Source organism: Telmatherina bonti, assembly GCF_933228915.1.
Source record: "Telmatherina bonti genome assembly, chromosome: 18".
NCBI lineage: Eukaryota > Metazoa > Chordata > Actinopteri > Atheriniformes > Telmatherinidae > Telmatherina > Telmatherina bonti.
The window spans coordinates 28,362,719-28,386,341 of NC_136616.1; the positions used below are offsets into that span (position 1 = coordinate 28,362,719).

The 23,623-nt window shown below is 36.9% G+C and overlaps 2 protein-coding genes across 2 annotated transcripts; one reads left to right on the forward strand and one right to left on the reverse strand.

The window, feature by feature from the left end:
• Positions 1-2,225: 2,225 nt before the first annotated feature.
• Positions 2,226-9,266, reverse strand: LOC306769131 (uncharacterized protein). The gene is made up of 3 exons (XM_079257683.1): positions 9,058-9,266; positions 8,367-8,756; positions 2,226-3,887 (listed from the first exon to the last, which is right to left on the reverse strand). The coding sequence occupies exons 2-3, from the start codon at positions 8,545-8,547 to the stop codon at positions 3,808-3,810; spliced, it is 261 nt and encodes an 86-aa protein (XP_079113809.1). The 5' UTR covers positions 8,548-8,756; positions 9,058-9,266; the 3' UTR covers positions 2,226-3,807.
• A 6,520-nt stretch (positions 9,267-15,786) lies between these two features.
• On the forward strand, positions 15,787-23,180 carry LOC306769254 (cornifelin homolog B-like; the record flags this gene model as incomplete). The annotated part of the gene is made up of 3 exons (XM_079257820.1): positions 15,787-15,886; positions 15,972-16,126; positions 23,016-23,180. 3 exons carry the CDS (start codon positions 15,787-15,789, stop codon positions 23,178-23,180), a joined length of 420 nt encoding a protein of 139 aa, XP_079113946.1.
• Between the last annotated feature and the right edge of the window lie 443 nt (positions 23,181-23,623).

The following is a 23,623-nucleotide window of genomic DNA, read 5'->3' on the forward strand; positions in this document are numbered from 1 at the left end:
ACTATGACATATTATGACACTTATTATACTATGACAAATTATGACACTCACTATACTATGACATATTATGACACTTACTATACTATGACATATTATGTCAGATACTATACTATGACATATTATGACACTTATTATACTATGACAAATTATGACACTCACTATACTATGACATATTATGACACTTACTATACTATGACATATTATGTCAGATACTATACTATGACATATTATGACACTATGTGATGACAAAAATGTGTCTGAGCTATTATTGTATATTTATTTGAGATGGCTAAAAAATATTTTAAAAACGGGGGAAAAAACTTCCATAGGTATATCCATACTATAATGGTATTGTCAGGCTTCTAAAATACTACCACATTACAGCTTTTTAGCCCTCTTAATGGTGTCTCAGACTTAATGGTGTGTAACATCCTTTCCACCAATAGGAATTCTCCACCTGTAATGGGATTTTCCATCAGTAGGTCTCCTCCCAGAGAAAACAAAAAAAGGATCCATAAAAGCAAAGATACATGAGATGACATCACTTTCACCTTCATGATAGATAACTTCTCTAATTTCAAATCAACTGTGAAAAACAAATATCAATATGATAGTTCAGCTAACAAGCAGCTCCTCATTCTGGTCTGTATATTTATTTATTCCAGCCTGTAATTTTAATACAAATTTAAAAAGAAAACTCCCCATCCTTGCTCCTCACCTTCTCCAATTAAAATCAGAATAAGATATAAAAGGTTTATTTGAAAAGAGTCTGTCCATGTGATAGTTAACATTAGTTGCACAAACAGCATATTCTGCACATTTTTCCTGTCAATGTCTTTCACTCAGCCCATGTTTAAAAACTGCATTTTGCACACTGTACCCTGTAAATGACTAAATAAGTTTAAAAGTTTCTAAAATGGTAGCTGGTGAACTACAGAGATGTATAGTAACTAAGTAGAACTACTTCACTACTGTACTGTAGTTGGGCGCCAGAACTGGCCAGAATGGACTGGAATAGACTAACCCTAGATCAGATCCTGTTAGGCCCTAGATTAGATTACAAGGACCTAATAATGTTGTTGAGGCATTTTGGCTGACCAAAGCTGGACTGATAAACTGAATCTAGAAAATGACTTTCCATGGGAATGTAGCATGGTGGTGGTGTGCATACTTTCCATGGATGAGGTCCTGGGTTCAATCTCCAGCATCTCAACATACATGTATTTAGTAATATTCTCTAATGACCCTACTGTCATTATCTTCAACACATAATAGAGAAAACCCAGACAGGATTATGGAGATGCTTTTATCCAGGAACACACAGGCATCCTTGTTGGGTGTTTACTAGAAGACATTTTATGACCCTGGCGGACAAACTGATCAGGTTTGAAGTTTGATTTATTTGTTCCAGCCAAATAACATCATATACAAAGCCAATTCTGTATCGGGATGCTCACTTATCACATTTCTTTACTCCCAGGTGTTTGGTTGTGATTAGCTGTCGGAAAATATTTTGCATCCAAGTTCATCAAAACATATCAGTTCCTTCAAATCTGGTCACAAACTCCATTTCCAGGTCAAGAAGCTCTTCATTTAAATTAAAGATGTATGAGAAAGAACAATTGTTCAATTTGAGGTCAAGCATGATTTGTACTTTACAGGCATCTGAATTTTCATTGCTCAATATTTTCTATTTTTGTTTCCAACTTTGGTAGTTTTCATTTGTTTAAACGTTTTTAAAGAAAAGAACATCTGATACAATTAGGATACAATCTGGAGTTCATATTTAACATAGCAGAGGAGGATTTCTGAGCTTATTACATACCATACTTTAAAAATGCATATGCTGCCTGTGATTTCATTTGGACACCACTGTTACTTACGGCAGTAACATCCTCACCAGTAATGTCTGATGCCACTTCTCAACTAAGTCATCGTCCATAAACTGATACCGACTTAACTTTGGGGTCTGAATTGTTTCATTTTTAAGCTGATAAAATGCAGCGAAGTGACCTGGCAAGTCCATTTACATGTGACTTCATGCTTCTGTGAAGTTAAAGTTTATTTTAGACAACAATGTAGGAGGAAATGAAGTGGAAAAGAGAGAACTCGGTTATGGAAGACATTACTAAAAGGTATAAAGATTTCTCATAACTATCATAAAATTAGTTTTTAGATTAATGCATGTTATCCATTTGTAGATGCACCAGAAATGAAACACAAAGTCCACAAAGATTCATACTTTATTTCCAGAGATGCATTATGAAAAGTTGATCATTTCCATGCAAAAGGCAATCACAACCCAAAAGAGCAATCTCTGAATCAGAGAGGGAGCTGCGCAATGCAACAATTTATGACGCAAAACAGATAAGTAACAACTGGTAACAACTTCACAGCCTAGAAAGTAGCATGACATCAGCATGAACCTTTAAAGGCAATTATCTCAACCCGCAATCCACCGCAATCTCCATGAAATCCAAAAAACACACCATTTAAAGATTGTCTCAGCAGTGACGGCTGCTCGTTTTCATGATCTCATGCTGCAGTTAACAGCCTCCGATGTTGAGCTTACCTCTAAATAGACCATCTAAATCTTAAAGATGACGCCAAAGACGTTTAGTGCTTTATAAATGAATAAATATTAACACAAATGACTTCTCCATTTCACGGAACACAGTGCCAACCAGAATCTATTTCAATTCTAAATGCGATCCAGCGTCAAGTCTCATTTGGCATTTTACTTAAATAGCTTGAACTTTACATGTTTTTTTTCCCCTCACAGTTTGTGTGGGCAACTGGGGAATTCTCCCTTTGAAAGCCAGCAAAAGCTCCATAAGTCTGTTGTTGTTTGTGACATTTTTCCTGCCGAGTCTGCAGCTCAGGTTAACAATGAGCTCGGGGGGGGGGAGAAATGTCGACTCTGCACAGTCTAAAAGAGCCAAAAAAAAACAAATCCAAACCAAAAACAGTGGTGTGGTTTGAACAACTACTACATAGCCCTTAAATAACAGGATACCAGTTACGTGTTTTGATGCTTACACAGACTTCATGCATAGAATTCTGCAACACGTCACTGCACATAACAGGCATTCCCACAAAGTGCACCATTTGGAAACAATAATTTTCAATTATAGATGACGGAAGCCGTGTGCATTCAGAAACAAGTAAAAAAACAAAAAACAAAAAAACAAAGCAGCTATAACGCCACAACAAAAACAAATAATTTTTTCCAAAAATAAATAATTAGCTATATTTTTTCCCTGTAAATTGCAAGCTTTGATTTGTAGATAACAGTACACAACATGGATCAGCGTGAGTAGAGAACGATAGGCATTGCACAACCAAAAGATTAACATTTCACTTGTGTGATACACATTTACAGGTGTGTGTTCCCTCACACAGCCAACAATAAGTCACCCTTCACCAGAAACTGACAGGTGAGCGGCTGCTTGTCATCTACCCGTTTGCTCAGTGCAACTTTAGTAATTGTAGCCCTTGTTATGAAGCTTTGAAAAATACACACTTTGTCCAAAATCTTCCTCAAATCCTGAAAGATCACAGCCTACCGAGGTATAGAATAGAGAGCAATGCGGTACGATTCATTCACAGTCTGCGCGAAGGTGTGTTAAATAGATACTATATACAATCAGGGTCTGGGCTTCAGTTGTCGCTAAATCAGCCATTTGAGCCTTGATGAGCCATCAGGAGCTTCTGCAGGACACTTGACAGGACCAAGGCCAAGAGCACTGATGGGAAGGGGATTTGGCGTCCCAGGAGATTTCTGGTTTTGGCACTTCTTGGTGAAGTTTAGGAGATCGGTGACAGGGATACGGGACACTGCCCGTTGTTGTTCATGATGTCATCCAGATCTTCATCATCCAGATCCACTGTGGAGGTATAAGCAGAAGACAAAGTTCATAGTGCGTTTTTGTGCTGTGAAGGCCTTAAGAGGAGCAGGATGTGTCTCTGAACAGGATCTACAAGCCAGCACCAGATTATAATGTGACATCTGCTGTCATAGGACAACCACGTGTATGGACTATGTCCAAATTAGCATTGTATACCCAATCAGGATGTTTGCAGATTTTTGTTTTTGGGGGGTAAAAAATTAACTCCTTTTGTTCATTTTCGTTTTATTTTTTAGAAAAATAAAATCTGGCACATTTAGGCAAATCTTTCTTTGCAAAATACCACATAGAGGCTTTTTTTTTTTTTTTAAATCTTTGTCATGAAGCTGTTTACTTTAGAGATGTTAGCTTAGAATCAGAATCAGCTTTATATGTCATTGAGCCAGCGTCCCAGCACAACAAATTCAATTCCAGTACAACCTGTCCAAGAGTAGACTGACCTGCATTTCCAAAAACTGGATATGGAAGTAGAGAGTGCTGGGTGGTAGGAGTGGGAAAATCGTACCAAAAAAATTGAAAATCGTGATTTTTTTTTGTTTCACAATTTTAAAATTAATTTTTTTGTTAAAATCGAGTTTTTTTTCAATTAATAAAAATTAATCTACTATAAATGTCATTTTTATTGGTTTTACTGATCTTTTTACTAGAATGATGGTCGGGCTACTGTGTTTTTTTTCTCCGAACTGAAATCAAGAAAAATTACTTGTAAAAAAAAAAAAAAAAAAAAGTTTTAGAAATTTTTTTGCGTTTTTAATCTATGAGAATCAGCAATAACAAAGAAATTTTGAGAATCGCAATTTAAATCGAATCAGCACCCAAAAAAAATCTGAATCGAATCGGGCCCTATTGGATGGGTTCTAGTATTTAAAAGTAAGACTTTGACCACACAGATACATGTTGAAATGCATTGCTACTAACTACACAGGTCCCTGCTGTCAGCATTGTCCATTTCTGAAAAGCGGCCGCCAACCTTGTAGTAAGTGGAACAAAAAGTGGCTGCTGATGTGGAATTAAATAATAAAGCTCTCTTTAAATTAGATGCTTCATTGGCACATTTAGGATGTGGGGGGAGGGAGATTAAGAGTAAGAACAAACCCATTTGAATTATTGAAAGAAAAAGGGGTTTGAACTGTAATGGAGGCATGACTACTGCTACCTTGTTTACAGTTCAACAGTTTGTAGTAGACAGGAAAAATGTGTTTGACTTTTTCCTCATAAACATGGTTATTTTAACAAAGAAAACCAAATAATTTGGAGTAAACAGCTGGGCAGGACTGTGATCTCATGTCTGGCAGTCACCATGTGAAAACAGAAAAGTTGGTGGTCCAAGTAAGGGTCCAAACGGGTACCCTCTTTGGAAAGCAAACTAGAGCAATTTTACCCATGTATGATCCTCTGCTGATTTTAGCTGAGCACAAAAACTTGAAACAGCCAGGGGTTAGCCCTGCTTCTAGATTATATAATCTGTGATAACTGGCTTAACCTACTTTAATCTGAGCCACCAATTATAGCAGGGTATTACTTGCACATCATCCCAGTATTTTATCCAGTCTAGGAAGAGACCTGAACAGCAAGCTCAGTTCCATCCAAACCAGAATGTCTAAACGTCTGATAAAGAAGATGGGTTGGAAGCATAGACTGAAATAACTTGGAGACAGATTCAGTTAAACATCAAACCTTAGAGCTGCTGTTGTTTAGATATAGTTACAGGCAGCAGTTAATATATTTTTACTTTTAACTATTTTAACCCAACATGGGGGATAATATGTCTGTTCAAACCGTGTACAGTTATGAAAAGGATGTAAACATTATAAAAGCACCAAACTGTGCCAAATCCATCGGGCAATGACGCTGAAGTAACACTGATGAAATTTATAATCTGGTTCAAAGTTTTTCATGTTATCAATGAAATATAGACCAAGTGTTTGTGCAGCTGGAGCTATCCGCCAAGTTAATTTCGGTCAAGGTGGAGCTGGAGCCTATCCCAGCAATTAGCAGGTGAGAGGCAGAATGCAACCTGGACAGGTCATCAGTCCATCACAGGTCCAACACAGAGGGGCAAACAACTATTCACACCCACACTCCCTCCTAGGGAGAATATAAAGTGACCAATTAACCCAACATGCAGGTCTTTGGACTGTGGGAGGATGCGAAATCATTCTCAGTAACAAGTTTTAGATGAAAAAAATAGTCGTTTTTACCAAACATACTTTACTTTTAACAATACCATGACCATGTCAGTTGGATTTGATTCCAGAAATCTCTTTTATATATGCCAACTTTCACAAGTACATTTTTACTCTAAATGATACAGACTCTCAGGTAATGTTAACCTATAAGGTATTTGACAGGTTAGCAGTTTCTTCAGCTTCAGAAAAGATGCATATGAAAACCAGTTGTGCACATGACAAAAGAGTAAATGCATCGTAAAGTATGTGAGTACAAACACAACAGGAATAAAATAGTACCTTAAAACTTGTATTAATCACTCATTGTGACGAGTTTCATTGGTTGCTGGATCCATTTAATGTAAGCCAGTTGTGTTGGAACAGGGATACCTCAAAAACCAGCCGGACAATGGCCCTTGAGAACTGATGTTGGGACCTCCTGCTCTACATCTTCAATAAGCTTAAACATCTTCTTTTTTTTTTTTAGAACAAAAACAATTGTATGGAAAATGCATATATCCTTTGATAATGGGGTCACACAGTCAACAGATATACCTATAAATTTGGCCTGTGGTAGGACATTTTGACAAGGTAACAGCCCCAAACAGCTCTAGCCCAATTCAACCTCTGCCTATGGGAGGGTACTTTGTTTTTTTATACCAAGCTAAATGGTGCATTAAAGATAATGTGTATTGATTGCCTATCTGATTTGCTTATCTAATTGTGTCCTGCGACAAACTGGCGAGCTGTCCAAGGTGTACCCCGCCTTTCGCCCAAAGACTGCTGGGATAGGCTCCAGCTTCCCTGTGACCCTTTATTGGACTAAGCGGTTAGGATCATGAATGAATGAATGAATGAAAGGATAAATGTGTCTAAAAGAATGAATGTATTCATTCATTCTCTATACTGCTTAGTCTGAATAAGGGTTGCAGGGAAGCTGGAGCCTATCTAAGCAATCATTAAACGAGAGGCGGGGTACACCCTGAACAGTGCATCACAAAAATAAATTTAGTTAAAAAATTTAAAATTTACAAGAAATTGTCCTGAATATGTTTTCAATATTTCTGCTGGAGATGCCGTATAATTCTCAGACTTAATACAATGTTGATTAAGGCTTATTAAAAGGATGCCAAAAATTCTGTACACTAAATTAATTTTTTATCCCAAGGGATGGTGATATAAAGTTAAACAGTGATCCATATGGAAAATTGAAAAAAAAATCAGTTAATTTAAATTTAGGAGTTTGTTTTTCTTGTTTGTTTTTCTTTTGTATTTAAACACAGCAGATTAACATGAATAACACACATTGAGATAAGGTCATTCCCTCTCTTGTAACCTTCACATTGTTTTGTAGAGACGAGAGTTTATGGTACTAAAAGTGTTTCTATGATTGTCTCCATCCTGTTTGCATCAGTGAGGTCCAGTTAAAGACTGTTAGCTTGTCTCTCCATTATCTAATGCACGACTGGCTCCAAAATTATTCTGCCTTTCAGCACATTTTAGTTGTGTTGGAGATTCAAATTCTCTGCTCCAGGCAAGGCTGGACTATCCAATGGCATTATGTGGGGATCACGTAGGGCAAACACCAGCAGTTTGAACATGAAACTAAATGTACATAAAAGCCAGATAGTTACACCACAGTGTCTAGCGTATTGCTACTGGTACCACTGGCTGAGATGTTAGAAATGTCATTTCACAATTTCCACATTTTTTATCCCAGGGGGGTCGGACTAATGTTCCAGTCTTTGGTCGAGGCAGTCAAAAATCTATATGAAAAGCTATATACAAGGGGAAAAGGTCAAACAAAGCTGAGATCCCTCCCCATACCAGACTGTTCTGCTAAGTTTATAGGTAAGGGCATTAAAAAAAATGATAAGAATCTTAAGGTCAAAATTTTGGGAACATTATACTGACTTTCATTCTTATCTTCCAGATTTTTCTTCCAGTTTGAAATGAGGAAACCCGCATGAAAGATAACGTGTAGCCAGTTATTTTATTTAAAAAAAAAAAAAAAAGATTTTTTTTTTTTTTTTTTCCAACATGTCCCCTCCTCTGGTTTTTTAATAAATTGCACACTGGTTATGGTGTGGAAAGGGGGCCCCTGGAACACTCTGGGCCCAGGGAGCTATGCACTTTTAATCCGGCCCTGGCTCCAGGTGATGTTATATGCACTGCAAGCTGCTTGGATGAACATGTGCTATCATCGGTTCACTGTCATGTTTTGTGTTGTACAGGAAAGCCTCCCCCCCCCCCCCCCCCCCCCCCCTCATTTTAAACAAAGTTAACATACCTTTCTTGGACCGACCGATCTGGCCCAGTTTGGGTGCCCTCTGTCCCAGTCTCTGGGGGTTGGGCCCGCCGCCATGCCTGTCCACCTGTGGGTGTCCCGGGTTGAACTGCCCCGCCGGGCCTGGCTGTCGGGGCGGCCCGCTGGGTGGAATGAGCTCGGGGATACCTGAAGCTCCGTACATTGCTTGGGGTGCAGGTTTCTTTCCTTTTCCTCCCCCTCTTCTCCTTTTAATATTTGTTTTGTTTTATTCCCGACCGGCCGCTAGATGTCCACACAACCCAAGCGTCGTCTCTGGTCGCAGCCTCTCACTTCCGCAATGGCATTCAACAATGAATGTACGGAAAACAGCCGACAAAGTGATGGAAACAACGAAGGGAAAGTACTTGCTGCCTGTCAATGAAATTAAACACGTTTGTCAAAAATAGCTCTGGTGCGCTCGAGCGGCCTGCCCGTGGCAGCGCGCGCCAGCACTTATTCTGCGTTTTACAGAGAAATAAACGATGTGCTCTCAGATATATTACTGATAACAGGTGTAACACACAACAGCGGTACAAAAAGACGTCTTTTCTTTAATTTTACGACTATAACAGTCTTTCTGCTCGACAAAACAACATTTTTGGGAGTGTACTGTAAAAAAAATACTTATAAATACTATCAAATACAATTTTTTTTTTTAAAAAAAGGACCTCACCTTCTCTTCCCAGAGGCTGCAGTAAAGAGCTGAATCCGGTAAAAGCGTCTTCTGAGAACCGTGTTGCTGTTTGTCAGAGCTCTCTCCCTCACACACACACTTGGCACGACACCGAAAAAGCGTCGATTTAAAGGGGCCCTGTCGTCGTTTTCTCAGCCGTGGGGATTTCCTCGTATTGTGGCTTGACTCATTGCGATAAGCGGACGTCACCGTGCGGTGGATGTGAGTGACGGTGCTGACACTTAGGGTTTATACAAAGGAAGCGTGACAAGGTTTGCAGGGCGTAGAGCGCGTAGTTACGCACCTCCTCTAATGACAGAGTGACTCAGGAGCCAGCCAATGACAGACTCGCTCCAATAATCCCACATACATAACAGTAGGATCACTTTACAGGAGACCTGAGGTCCCTAAAGAACGCAAGAAGTCAGCAGTAGCACAAAAGCAATGAGTAATTATGGTTGTTGCTTGCTCATTGTGCTTTTCGGCACTCTCCTGCTCCTTAGTGGGTTTACTGACCTTAAAAACAGCACCTGAGCACACTCTGTTAGTCTGAGCATCCTCATCTGGCTTTTATAAGTTAAAGCTGCTATTTATTAGCCATCTCATCCAGTAGAGTTCAGTCCCGAGAGTTTAAACATTTAGACCAAAGATGGTTCATTCTTAACTTCTTCCAAACCACATATCTGCCTAACAGCTGGTTTTTAACTGTGCAAGCTACCACACAGAGTTTAGCACCACCGTTTTGTTTCAATGTTGATTAAGATCTAAAATATTCCAGCAAAACAGCATTTTGTTAAATTTCTAAAAACCATTCATGTTACAGAATGAAACAGTATTTTAAATCTTTTTTTGGGAGGTATATGTATTACACAGAGTAAATTTGAAGCAAAATTATTCAAAATGCAAACTTAATGAGAATAGAATGAGAATAAAGCCAATACGGTGAATTATACTGCTTAATTTGGGGGTAATCTTCGGGCCGTGTAAAATGATTGCGACATTATGTTGGTAGCTGTAAAAGATCAACATGAGCACTAAATGTTCCACCTAAATCAGACTGATTGCACAAGTAGGCTGAGTTATCCTTAGAAGAGATTTAGTTTCAAACTTAAAAAGAAAAATGGTTGGAAATTTCAGCTCCTACCACTTAAACATTATCAGATGTTAGTCTTGTTTAATTTCTCATGTGAAGTGAATTTTATCTGTTTTATAAAAGGGATCTGAAGGCAGATTACTCCAACCGCCTGATTGGGTTGAGCTTTTATTATTATATCTCATTCCAGTGGAAGGTGAAATGTAATGCTTCTAAATCTGGTGAAAGCTCACAACACGTTTTTATCTTTCATTTACATTCTTGTGTGTGATTGAGTTCTATCATCATAGCCATCACATTTTTCAAATGAATCCATGCACAGCTGTCTTGAAAAACAGCCCCCCCCCCCCGCACATAAACATCTCTTTCCTCAGACAAGTTAAGACTCATCAGAATGATTGTATAACTATGCAGAACCATGTGGATGGTGGACTTCTGGCTGGTATAAAACAGTGTTCAGGTTGTCCACTAACCATTGGAACACTTTGAAGCAGGCTGAGAAAAAAATCTGCGACGATGTCCAGGCTCATAGCTGTGACTTTCCTGCTCCTCTTCCTGGCAGAAATCACAACCAGTGTATCCAGTATGTATGAGGACAATTTAATTTTAACTTTCTCTGCTCAGCTTTACTCACAAAAACTGTCTTTTTTATGATATATGCATGTTCAACTGTGTTAGTGAGATGACTTAATTAGAAATGAAGTCAGTGTATAATTTTTCATAAGCATATTCTTTCATTCACTTCTTGCTTTTTGTCTTTTTAGTACCGCCTGAAATTTCTCCAAAGAAACATCCTCATGATGATTTACAGGAATTTATCTCTGCTGGATTTACAAAGAGAGAGATTCTCAAATGCAGATGCCAACGTAAGTCTGGTTCTTCTTGCTGTCTGTTTTTTAAGGGCTAACTGTAACTATCAGAGCTGTTCTTATTAATTTCATGTTACTGCAAATGACCCCATGTTGTCAGGGAAAGTATACATATGGATGTTGAGATAATGATTAAGAAAGAGCAAGTTTCCGTGCTCACGTCTTCTCCCATTGCAGCTAAAACCAATGGACAAATGAAGTGTCGCCGTCCGCTTGTAACTGACATTGTGAAAGAAGAGCTGAAGAGATGCCTCTGTCAGCAAACAACTAGGCGCTGTGAGTAGGATGCTATTGCACACTACCTGTTAAAGATTTGGACATAATTGGATTTAATGTAAAAATGTGTCCACGTTTTTTCCAGTAGTGTATACAGGTGAAAATGCCCACTGAAAATATTAATGTTTTCCTTTTCATTTGCTTTTTACTTCACAGGTGATCCACATGTTCGAAAATTTTGCAGGACCGGATGTGTTCTGCCTGCACTTCCTTTATGAATGAGTCAAATGTACGAGGAGTGAAAATTTTTTGACATGGCTTAAAATGCTCAACTGTGAAATTCTGCTTTTTAATCACATTTTGTAAATAATTTTGTTATGTACCAAGTTTTACATTTGCATAACTGTATATTTTTAAAATTTAAACAGCAACTGTTTAATGAATATTGATTAAATGTCACCCTTTGATTTCCTTTAATGATGTCTAATTCAACATCTGGTCTTGCGCCCTGTATCTTCTCTGTGATCTCTCCAGCCAGCAAAAGTCAGTCTAATTCACTCTTTTCTTGTCACTTGCTCTGTCACTGACTATCTTTCTTTTCCTTGCTTCCTTCAATAATGTCCACTTTGTTTTTCTTAGCTGTGGTTGTCCAAAGCAAACAGTGTGTTGCTATAAAGTTAATAGCATCTGGTGCCATGAAGCAAAACACAGCTTAATGTGATGCCCAAGTTGGGGGAAAAAAATCATGAAATGTTTCACAGCTTATGGATGAAAACTCCAGGAATGTGCATTTTGAGCATCAATGTGGCATCAAAGTAAAGTTTTAGAGCTGGACACTTATGTAACATTGCTTTAAGAACTTGTATAAAGCAGCAAGTTAAAACTGTGACTCAATCCAGAAACGCAAAAGCTTCCACTGTAGTGTATGACCTTGTTAAGTTCATTATTTTTGTTATGTCACCTGATGATTCTTGTGTATCTTTACTGCTGTGCTGTACTATACAGGATCAATAATGTAAATAAAGTTATTTTTAATAAGTAAGTTGTGTGACTGATTTGCTGTACGCTACTGAGTCAAGATATTTAGGAAAGTTTGCAGGCATATTTAAATATAGGTCTATTTTGTATTTCATTGTTTTGTATCTAAAAAAAAAACAAACAAAGCCAATGTGGTCAATGACATCTTCCTTTAGTCCAAAATACACAGTAAACACAGTGTATCTGTCAACATCATTTTGCAGACCAGCCAAGTCTAACTTGAAAACATGTAATTTGTTATGTTTGTCCACATTTCCAAAACATAATAGTGTCATAGTCTAGTTTTGTGGATTGTACAAATTATATGTTCTCTGCATTCCCTTAAATATTACCCACCTCTAAACCATCTTCAGAGGGAAGTTGATGTGATTTTTTTTAATCTTTTAAGAGGCCTGAGTAAGATAAAGACAAAGAAATGATTGTGGTTGAACCATTTGCTTGGGTTTTATTTTTTATTTTTTACAACACCACCATTACCCTCACAGATGTCTCTTATACTTCACATACAGTTGACCAAGATCCCCCATGGTGATGTACTTCGCCAGGGGAAACTCTGAGGTTGTAAGACAGAAGTAGCCAATGTGGTATTTCTGCAGGGAATTTTCCAAGTTACATGATAAGAACTGAAACCTATGAGAAGAGACATTTCAAAGTCACTTATTTTGTGACATTCCTACGTAATAATGTAATATAAATCTAACCCACACTATGTCAGCTCCGAATACATAACCAACCCGAGGGAAGAAAAAGTTCAGCTGTTGTGATTTTATTATGCTTTTGTTGTTTTTATTTTCTTTTATCATTTTTTTGTAATGCTTTTAATGTTTAATGTAAAGGACTTTGAATTGTCTTGTACATGAAAGGTGGTGTAAAAATAAACTTGCCTTGCCTTTTGGAAACTTGTGCTGAGCAATGTGCTGTAATTCTACCATTTTTAAGCCCATTTTGTGAAACTGTCTAAGTTTATAACAGCACAGTTTTGTGTAATGGACCAGTGCTGTTTGTCAGAATACTGGGATGTGCTAAACCTTATATTTCTTTTTTTTATTTCATTTATCTCAAACACATATACAATACAAAACAAGGATGCACATTTGTGTAACATTATACCTTGTTTGAGAAGGAGCAGAAGGAAACCCAAGGCTTATTTAAATACTACTCCTTATTTAGTCTTTAATTTACACAATTATATGGCTATATACACAGTTTACTTACTGAAAAGTCATCAGACAGATGGTAAAATTCAAATCAGCAAAATAAATCATGAAGATTATTTAGTCAACATTCTCATTTGGTGAGAACTAGACAAGAAAATGAACAAAGAAAGTTGGTTAGTTTAGCTTTGCACAGGACACTATGGCACTGTGACATGTGACACTGATCCCTTATCCTTCTTTACCCCCTCTTCTTGTTATCTTACCATCTTTGACAGTTAGTAGGCTACTGTGAGAACCTGCATTTAAGAGTACAGATCTGTTTACAATGCATTCCCCCTCTAGTTATCTCCTGTGAGATCCAATGTTTCAGCTTCAGCCCTTATATACATATATATGTATATATATATATATATATGTATATATATATATGTATATATATATATATATATATATATATATATATATATATATATATATATATATATATATATATATATATATATATATATATACATATACATATACATATATATATATATATACATATACATATATATATATATACATATACATATATATATATATATATATATATATATATATATATATATATATATATATATACATATATATATATATATATATATATACTATATCATATATATATATATATATATATATATATATATATATATATATATATATATATATATATATATATATATATATATATATATATATATATATATATATACATATATATATATATATACATATACATATATATATATATATATATATATATATATATATATATATATATACACATATATATATATATATATATATATATATATATGTATATATATATATATATATATATATATATATGTATATATATATATATATATATATATATATATATACATATATATACATATATATATATATGTATATATATATATATATATATATATATATATATATATATATATATATATATATATATATATATATATATATATATACTTGAGACGGGGGGGTGGTGGGTACAGACTGATTCGTACCGATGTTACCGTGGCAATGTTTGCAACCCCCAGTGCCTTAAATCTTGTATTTGGACTTCATTTTTAACTTTAAGATAACTAATATGTTTCACTTTCAGGTCAGCAGAGTTAACTGTGATGAGAACAGAGTGCCTTGTTTACCCCGTCTTGGATGGGGGTTTCATATTTACAGTAAAACACTGCAGTCAGTCAAAGACAAAGTAGAAGTAGGAAAAAAGAGAGTAAGTACAAGTTAGCGTCGATAACACGGCTCCCAGGGATTTGGTTTTCTGGATAGTTGGTTTTTTAGAAGGTAGGTCATGTATTTTCTCAAGACAGGTTACTAATTTTCCGTTGCACTTCGCTCTACCTGGAAGTGTGATGTGAATCATTCTCCAGGGAACAACAAGCTGGCTCTAAGCCATTCCATGGCGAAATCTTACTCAGTTAGACATTTTGCTGAACAGAAAAGCTAAAGAATAATTAGTCAGGAGATAGCAGTGATACAGTGAATATTTGACCTCAGATGGTGGTTTGCGAGGGTTTCTTTGTCATTGCCTTGGACAAAAGCCAGAATTGTGCACCATTTGATGCAACATTTGGTTAAGTTTTACTACCTGGTATAGTTTCTCTTGACTTTGCTTCTCTATCAAAACAACTTTCTTAGTTTTGTTGAATTCTTCTGTCTTCTTTTTTTTAATTCTTATTTTTTCTGTTCTTTCTATCCTTTTTCTATCCTCTCCAGTCACGTCCAGCAGTACTACGCAAACTCTGTAACACTTATGGAAAATAAATAGAAAAATAAGGATAGAATATCAAGGGAATCATGATACTGATAAAGTTCCTCTTCGCAAAATAAATTCGCTTCCAGACCATCATTCTGTTTGCTTCAATGCTGAACAAGACAAAGCAAAAAGTTTTGTTAAATTCTGAGGATGACCAAAAGAGTTCACTGACCTCTTATTAAAGAAATGATTCAGTAACATCATTCTGAGTCAAAGTCAGATAAATAAATACCAAAGTCTTCAAAGTTTTCCATTTATACTGAGCAACATGTCTAACCTCGTCCAAGAGAGATGATTTTCTAACATAACGTATATGCCTCAGGTTACTCATGTAGAGATAGCGAGGGTTTGTTTTCACTTAATACAGATGAAAACTGGTGTTTTCAACATGTGAAGCCCATCACTTCAGATTAGAGAATTTATTTTAGCTTACAACATCATTGTTTAACAATTGTCTTTTTTCATTTTCATGATTTATTTTCATTCCGAGTTTTCTTTTTCTGGTCGTGTTTGGACAGCTGAGCCATGTTCCAACGGGTGGTCCAGGTTCAGCCGCAGAGCGGATACAAGGACTCGGAACAATGGAGCACTGGTTTATGCGAGTGTTACAAAGACATGGGAGATTGTAAGCGCGCAATACGAGACAACCTGCTATGAAAGCACTTGACTTTCATTGGGTGTCATGTATTTGTGTCTGTATATGTGTGCAGGTTGTTTCGCTTTATGCTGCCTCCCAGTGTTTGCCTGTAAGGTGACCAGAGCGGCAGGTGCATGTCCCTGCCTGCCTCTGCTGGACTGCATCAGCTGTGTGCCTCCAGCCTCTATGGCCATGAGGGCATCAGTCAGGGAGCGGTACGGCATACAGGTACCGTGACACCACATCTTTCCCCTTTACTTGTTTCATTGTTCTTATATGTCCTATTGCTCCTTTTGTTTAGTTTTTCCATTTTTGTTGATTATTGTGCAACACTTTCAGCAGCTTGGGTTGCCATGGATGTGCTTTACAAATAAACTTGATTGGTCATTTTAAACAAACCAATCAAATATAGCTTAGCTCTAAGTGTTTCTGAATGGTTGTCTGGTGATTTGCACTATGGCCATACAGCAAGGAGGTTGATGTGGGCTGGGGGAATTCAATTCAATTCAATTCAACTTTATTTGTATAGCGCCACTTCACAACAATGTTGTCACAGGGCACTTTACATACACAAATCAACATACACATCAATTAGAGCCAATTCATACATATCTTATAATAGAAACCAACTGATTGCATCGAGTCATGACTTCCATCCAATCCTCCATCCTGAGCTGCATTCGGCGACAGTGGGAAGGAAAAAACTCCCCTTTAACAGGAAGAAAACCTCCGGCAGAACCCGGCTCAGGGAGGGCAGCCATCTGCCTCGACTGGTTGGGGTGGAGACAACAGGAAAGACGGATCAACATGTACAATTGCACCTAATCAGGAAGACCTGCGGAAAAAAAGATAAATAAGTTGGAGACTGCAATATTGGCATTTATTTATACATTAATATATGAGAGTAATAGAGCGAGGTACTTCTCAGATAACATCCCCATTGCTACATAAGTAAAGGCTGGCTAGACTACCCATAACTAAGAGCAATGAGCATAACCTGGATAGTTGGGTCCCGTACATGCAGGCTCATGGCAGCACATCTTGAACAGAGGTAGAGGGCTGATGTTATGAGCTCATTTTGCAGACACACAACCTGAAAACCTTGCAGTCATTGAGACGACCATAAACTCTACTGTACTACAAAGTAGATATAGTTAAATGTGAGCTTATCTGTCTGATGGGCTAATGCACCAAGAGGATGGGTCCAAACACAGCCAAAAGAAAGAAAATCAAGCTATTGCTATAGCCTAGTCAAAGTCCATGCATCCATTCATTTTGAATGCACACTAAATCCATTTCAGGGTCAAGGTGAGTTGTATCCCAGCTGCTGTCAGGCCAGAGCCAGGTAACACCCTGGATAGGTCGCCGGTTTCAGTAGAAGTCCAGATCTCAGTGATGCGCGTGATGTTGCAAACCTCATGATATCAAATAAAATGCTATAAATTCCCCATGAGGATGTGGGGGACGATAACGTCATACAGGAAAAGTTCACTTCTGCAAGAGGTGGTTTACCAAACTACTGAATCAGGGTGTGCATGTAGTTTTCCACTTCCCTCTTCTTTATTGAGTTTAGTTTCAGTTAAATAAATCATGACACTGTCTAATAAGTCATGTGCTGGTGTTCGTTAACAGTTGTATTATAAGACCTGGTAATGTACGGATACTACTCTTCTTTAATTAAAATCTAAAATAAAAAATGGTCTTTATTTTCTTTTTAAAGGTGGAAAATGAACAATGAATGGTTGATAAATAACTATTTACCTTTATTATTTCAGAGTACTGGCAGAAGTTAGAGGCAGATATCTAAAGACTTTTTTGGTAAATAATAGTAACATCAACGAAAAAGACTCTGAGGCCTTTCACTCCTTTGTCTATCCATCTGAAAGCGTGACCATATTTCCTGATAGACATCAAGTCTCAGTCACTGATCAGTGCTCTGCAAACACAACACAGATAACTGACACGCAAACAGCACATACCAGATCTCTGTGTGAATTTGATGCTGGATGAGCAAAGCCAGTCATTTCTTGGACAGTGAAGAGAAGGAGAGAAAAAAAAAGGCAGAATGTGGGAGTGGCTGGAGTCCTGCCATCCATCAGAAGAAGGTGGTGGATAATGTTGGCTTTTTCTGGAGGTGGAGTGGGCTGTGGATTGCTGCCGGTACAGCAGAGCTTCAGCTAGGGATGCCAGGAGTTTTTATAAAAACAAGTCCAAGCATGTAGGTTGTTTGTGAAACAGGACAACTCTCCCAAGTGGAGAGAGATGAACCCTGACAGTCAGCTCATGAGAATTAAGATGTAGACATGAGAGATTTAAATTATCTTCATATCGGCTGCTGTTTCTGGTTGAGTTGTTTCATTAGATTGTTTCTTAAAGTGTTGTTTTCTTTGCCATGACCCGACTGTATGGTACTAAGGATGTGAATGGAGTTCCATCATGCACGGATAGATCAACCTGACAGTCATTGTGATTAGATTTTAATGACTTTTTCTCCTTTTTTGTGACATTCACATGCTTTTTAAAGAGCACCCAAGTTGTTTGGTGCAAATTGATGTCAGTATTTTGTGGCTTGTGGTTTCTCTGGATTCGTCCTTCATCCTTCCTGAGCTACAATTCTTTATTTGTATCATAAGTCTAAGTATCTGAAAATGACTTTTTAAGGTAATTTTGTTACCAAACAGCATCTAATGTGATAAAATACTTCCGTCTTAGTTATCACCTTGCTGGAGGACTTACTGCTTGATGGATGACCATGAAACTGGGAGATAATATGATAAAAACCCACCTGATGAATGCTCCTGATTGTGGCAATCCGCTGACCTCATTCTTGCCTCGTTATGAGAAGAACATGTGAAATCATTTGTCCTGTGATTGATTGGTAGCTAACCTAAAGCCACACTGGCAAAAACAAGAACAGGAGCGGAGTGACTTCTACCACAAAAAGGTCAAACAAAACATTTATTTATCTTAAAATTAGCTGTCTTCATCTTGAAACTCATTCATTTATTTCCTTGTGACGCTTATTTTCTGCCAGTTAGCCATCCTTCCAGCATGTTCACATTTGTTTTCAATTGCTACAGGTTCAGGGTCATCATTTCCTCCCGGCTGTTGTAGCATTTAATTTTTCTTCATCTTATTTTGTGTCTTTGTGTGGTTAGAAATTAACCCATCTTATAGATCATATAAGTAGCCAATGTTGTCCATACATGGCATTGTTTCCAGTGTCTTTGGCCTTTTTAGCTAAGGAAAAATGGTAAAGGGTGGAATATTTGGCTTCATAATCTATGCCTCCACTGCCGTTTTCTGTATTAAATGCCTACATATGTTGTTGCCTATATATATATATATATATATATACACATTTGTTGCCACTTCCTTATTTTGCACATATCAGTCTTGCCAATTACCACAGTTGGTGTGGTGCTCCGAAGCTTTGGTAACTTTAAACAAGCTGTGAACATTTAGTGTTTGTAACTATCTTGCATTTGGATAATGTAGTAGTTTTCAGCATCCATCTGGCTTCCTGTCTCTTCTCTGAGCCCTCTCTGTCACATTCAGTTTAATGTTGACTCATCTCTTGCTCTGTCACATTCTCTCTCTTGCTTCCCTTTGATTCCCCTAATTAAGTCCTCTTTGCATTTCTTTGTTGAATCAGGTATCATGATATCTAGTTGTTAGTGTTATGTGGTGCTATAAAGCAAAAGACAGCTGTCATGATGATGCGCTAAAAGTAAAAAATGAAGTTGTGAATTGTTGTTTTTCAGCCATGAGACACTGCAGGGTGACAGCTCCAGTAAGCAGAGTTAGAAGGTCACAGTGTTGCTTTAAAACTTTGAGTAGCATGAGACTGTTGAGCCGTGCAATGAGCATAACTTATCTGTCTTGTTTTCTTCAAGCACTTTACTTAGAAAGTCACAACAACATGCACTTTCAGACACATTTATTGACAATCGACTGATATGAGCTCTTAATCTGATCTTGGTTCTACAAAGTACAAACCATTTCCAATGAAGTTGGGATGTTGTGTAAGATGTAAAAACTGAATACAATTACTTGTAAATATTTTTTTAACCTCTATTAACTACAAGAAGTTGATCAGTTTCAACGTTAAATATCTTGTCTTTGTGGTCTATTCAAATGAATAAAGGTTAAAAAGATTTGCCTTTAAGTGTGTTGGGTTTTTAATGTGCATATAAGGGCAAGCAGTTTCTATAAATTACCACCTTGAACAACAAGTTTTTCACATGAGGCCGGGAAACCCCAGAAACTTTGATATTTAGTAACACAGGAAGAAATACCTTTTGATGGGTCTTGTTTCACTTAATTTTCACTGCCGGTTTTTTCTGGATTTCAGAAAACTCCTGCTTTTTTTTTGTCCCGTCTTGTTTCTCATTCAAAGCTTTAATTTAAAATGTGAAATTAAGACATTTTAAAAGATTTGAAAGACTTTTTTTTTTTTTTATAAAAAAAGAAAACCGGCACATGTATATGTATTTATTCAATACTTTATAAAATCACCTTTCTGCAGCAATTCCAGCTCCTTTTCTCTGTGTCATGGAGGCTTGTACATCTAGCCACTGGGAGTTTTGTATTTATTAATTAATTTACTACTGGAAAGTTCCAAAGAAGTATTTTATAAGCATTCCTCAACTTTCTCAGTCTTTTATTGACCCCGTCCCAGCATTTTTCAGAAGCTGTATAGAGTTCAAAATACTGTATTAAACAAATAACGATCCAGTTTTTATTTTCATATTAATTTGGCTTTTATTAGCATACAGGGTTATTTTGATCATTTCTGCAATTTTGTTAGTTTCTGTTATATTTTTGTATCAGAATTGTGTGGACATGTAAGCAGTAGTTTTAAGAAATTGACTATTTTAATTAGTAAACTTAATTTAACTTAATAATCCCATTAACAAATAGGATAAAACCAGTAATAAACAAATGCTAAAAAGTACATATTAATACTTATAGCAGCAATATTACAGAAAAAGAAAACCTATGTGATCACCATGACTCATTGTTATTTCATATAATTTATGGTGTTAAGTGCAAAGTTGATTTATACATAGTTATTATTCTTATTTTAACTAATTACTGAAATGACATGGTCCAATGTTTGCAGGAATCTGTACCAAACAAAAATGTTTTTGTCGTTTTGACAATATTATTTGAAGGTCAGATAAATACTTCAGTATTACACAATATGATTTTTATAAATCAGTTGCATAAGCCAAGCATCATGGGAGCCGTTAAGCATCATGGGGGCATGTTTGCATCTTCCACAATGCAAACAATAGTTCATTCTTTTCATTCATACAGTAGATGCTACAGAAAACATGCTGAAATGCCAGAAAGGGGATTCATCAGGACATGCTAACCAGACAACGCCATCTAAAGAAAACAGACATAATAAATAATGTAGCTCCTTATTGAGCTAAATCCAAGCCATGGAGCAACAACTTGAGAACCTACCACAGGTTGCCAAGGTGACATCTTTGCCTACCTAGTCTGTGATGTGAATGTCTACACAGCAGATCAGTTTAGAAACTCTTGTTAAGTCTGGCTTTTGGCAACCTTCTCTCTTCCAACAAGTAGGAAAGCGGTGAAAAATGACTCCAGGTCTCGTTTTCCCCTTGTCTATTATGCCAGGCGCTGGAGCTCACCATAACACATTTTGTGGTCTAAACTGTCACCAAAACAAACACTAGATCTGATCATATTTGTATCAGAGACACACTAAATGCTAGTTACCATCGATGCCAACCTGTCGGAGATGAACCATGATGCACAGGTGATGTAAAATTCCCATTTAATCCGGCCGCAGCAGTTTCTTCTCTCTGAACTACCAGGCAGCTTTGATTCTGTCACCTGAAAAAGTAACATGCATGCTAAAGATTTTTTTGTTTCACGTAATGACTATAAATGACTTAACAGCAGTTGGAAACTAATTTCTTTTGACTTTTACTTTGACTCCTTTAAAATAACTTGTGATGTCCACCTTTCCTTTTGTTGCTTCTTAAATTCTGGCCACAAACACAACCCTGTTTTCTACCATCCAGATAGATCAAGCTAGAGGCTTGAGGTATTTTTCAGCTGAGTGATTGTGGGGACATCAGAAAGAGAAAAAAAAAAAAAGTGCAGAACCAATCAGAATAGTGTAAATAGTTTAGCGTTTCCAATAGAGAGCACTGATCACTCACCTGTTCAGTGCCACAGAAAATAATTGAAGTTGCTTGACCCATCCATACATGAAATTCTATGCTCATGCTTTGCCCTAGTTACATAAACTTTAAAACAACTATAAAAGATCAGTGATTTCCTTTGACCGTTTCATTACTATGTGACTTGATTTGTTTTAAAGCAACCTGCAGACATACAGCAGTTTTGTGGATCTCTCTTCAATCATTTTTATTTTAATACAATTGTCCCTTCGATGTGTCTTGAAACAGAAAGCTGACATGTTTTTTTTTTGTGTGTTTATATTAGTTCTACATGCTGACTTTCTTTCAGATTTGAGTTTTTTTGTGCAGAACCGCCCTCCTGTAATACATTCGAGAGAAAAATTGAGTTTAGGGGGGGTAGGGAGTTGCACTTAACAGATCCTGTTCAAATAGCTGTTTACAAGTCTTTGGACCTGTAGAAATGTCTGTGGGTGGGGAGATTATTCTAGTTGTTTATGTCACCTCCCACGTGAAATTCACAGTGTGATTTTGTGGTTTTACATTACTCAGTTTCTTTGTCACATTCGTTCATCGCTGTGTTGGTAAAGTTCACAAATGCAGTGTGAAAGAGTTTGACAAGAAGTTTTGTTTCATGTAGGTTGAATTTTTCAGCAACACAATAATAGTAAGTGTTAGGAATGAAAAGCCAAAAGGTTGAAGTTGGCTCAGTATCGTGCGGGAGAAATCACTTGCTGAAGCTACGTGGAACAACCTAATTTATTTTTTCTATGAGAAAAATGCTCATTTTGACATCACTAATTATCCTTTTTAATTGTGCAATAAACATGTGATAGTGGTTGTAAAGGTAAATGTGTTGCTTTATAAATGAGTTTTGGAATAAAATGTCTTGTTCACCTCCCACCTGAGCTTCAGCCTCCCCGTGTGTGTCACAGGGCAGCGCGTGGAGCGACTGCCTGTACGGATGCTGCTGCTATCCGCTTTCTTGGCTCCAGATTTCCAGAGAACTGAAGAGAAGAGCAGCATCCCACGCCTCCTCCTCCTCCTCGCCAGTCAGATACACTGCTTTGACTTCCCTGCAGGGGGCGCACTTGGTGTAGACAAGTGTCTTCTCTACCGGGAGTCCATCTGTCAGAGTACAGATTTAATCACATTTCCTCGAGTCTGCAGCCACTCCCTGTTACCTCAGAGAATTCAGCTGGGACACAATGAGTCCTACACAGAGGAAAGTTCCTTTTTCCCCAAGATAAATAATAAAAATAAAAAAAATTTAAAAAACCTACATTATGAAAATGTCATGGATGTTCTTTTTTTTTTTCTTTTAAGCATCTAAGACTTTTATTTTTATTGATGCATCCATCTGAAAAAGGAAAAAAACAAAAAAAAAGCTATATTTATATGATGTATTATAGAATGAGGATAGATTTATTTGCAATAATTTTTGGTTTTCTTTTCAACCTGTTTTTTTTGTTTTGTTTTTTTTTGAGGTGTGTTTTTATTGGATTGTTGCTCCACGGAAGGCTTTAGACCAGGGGTGTCCAGC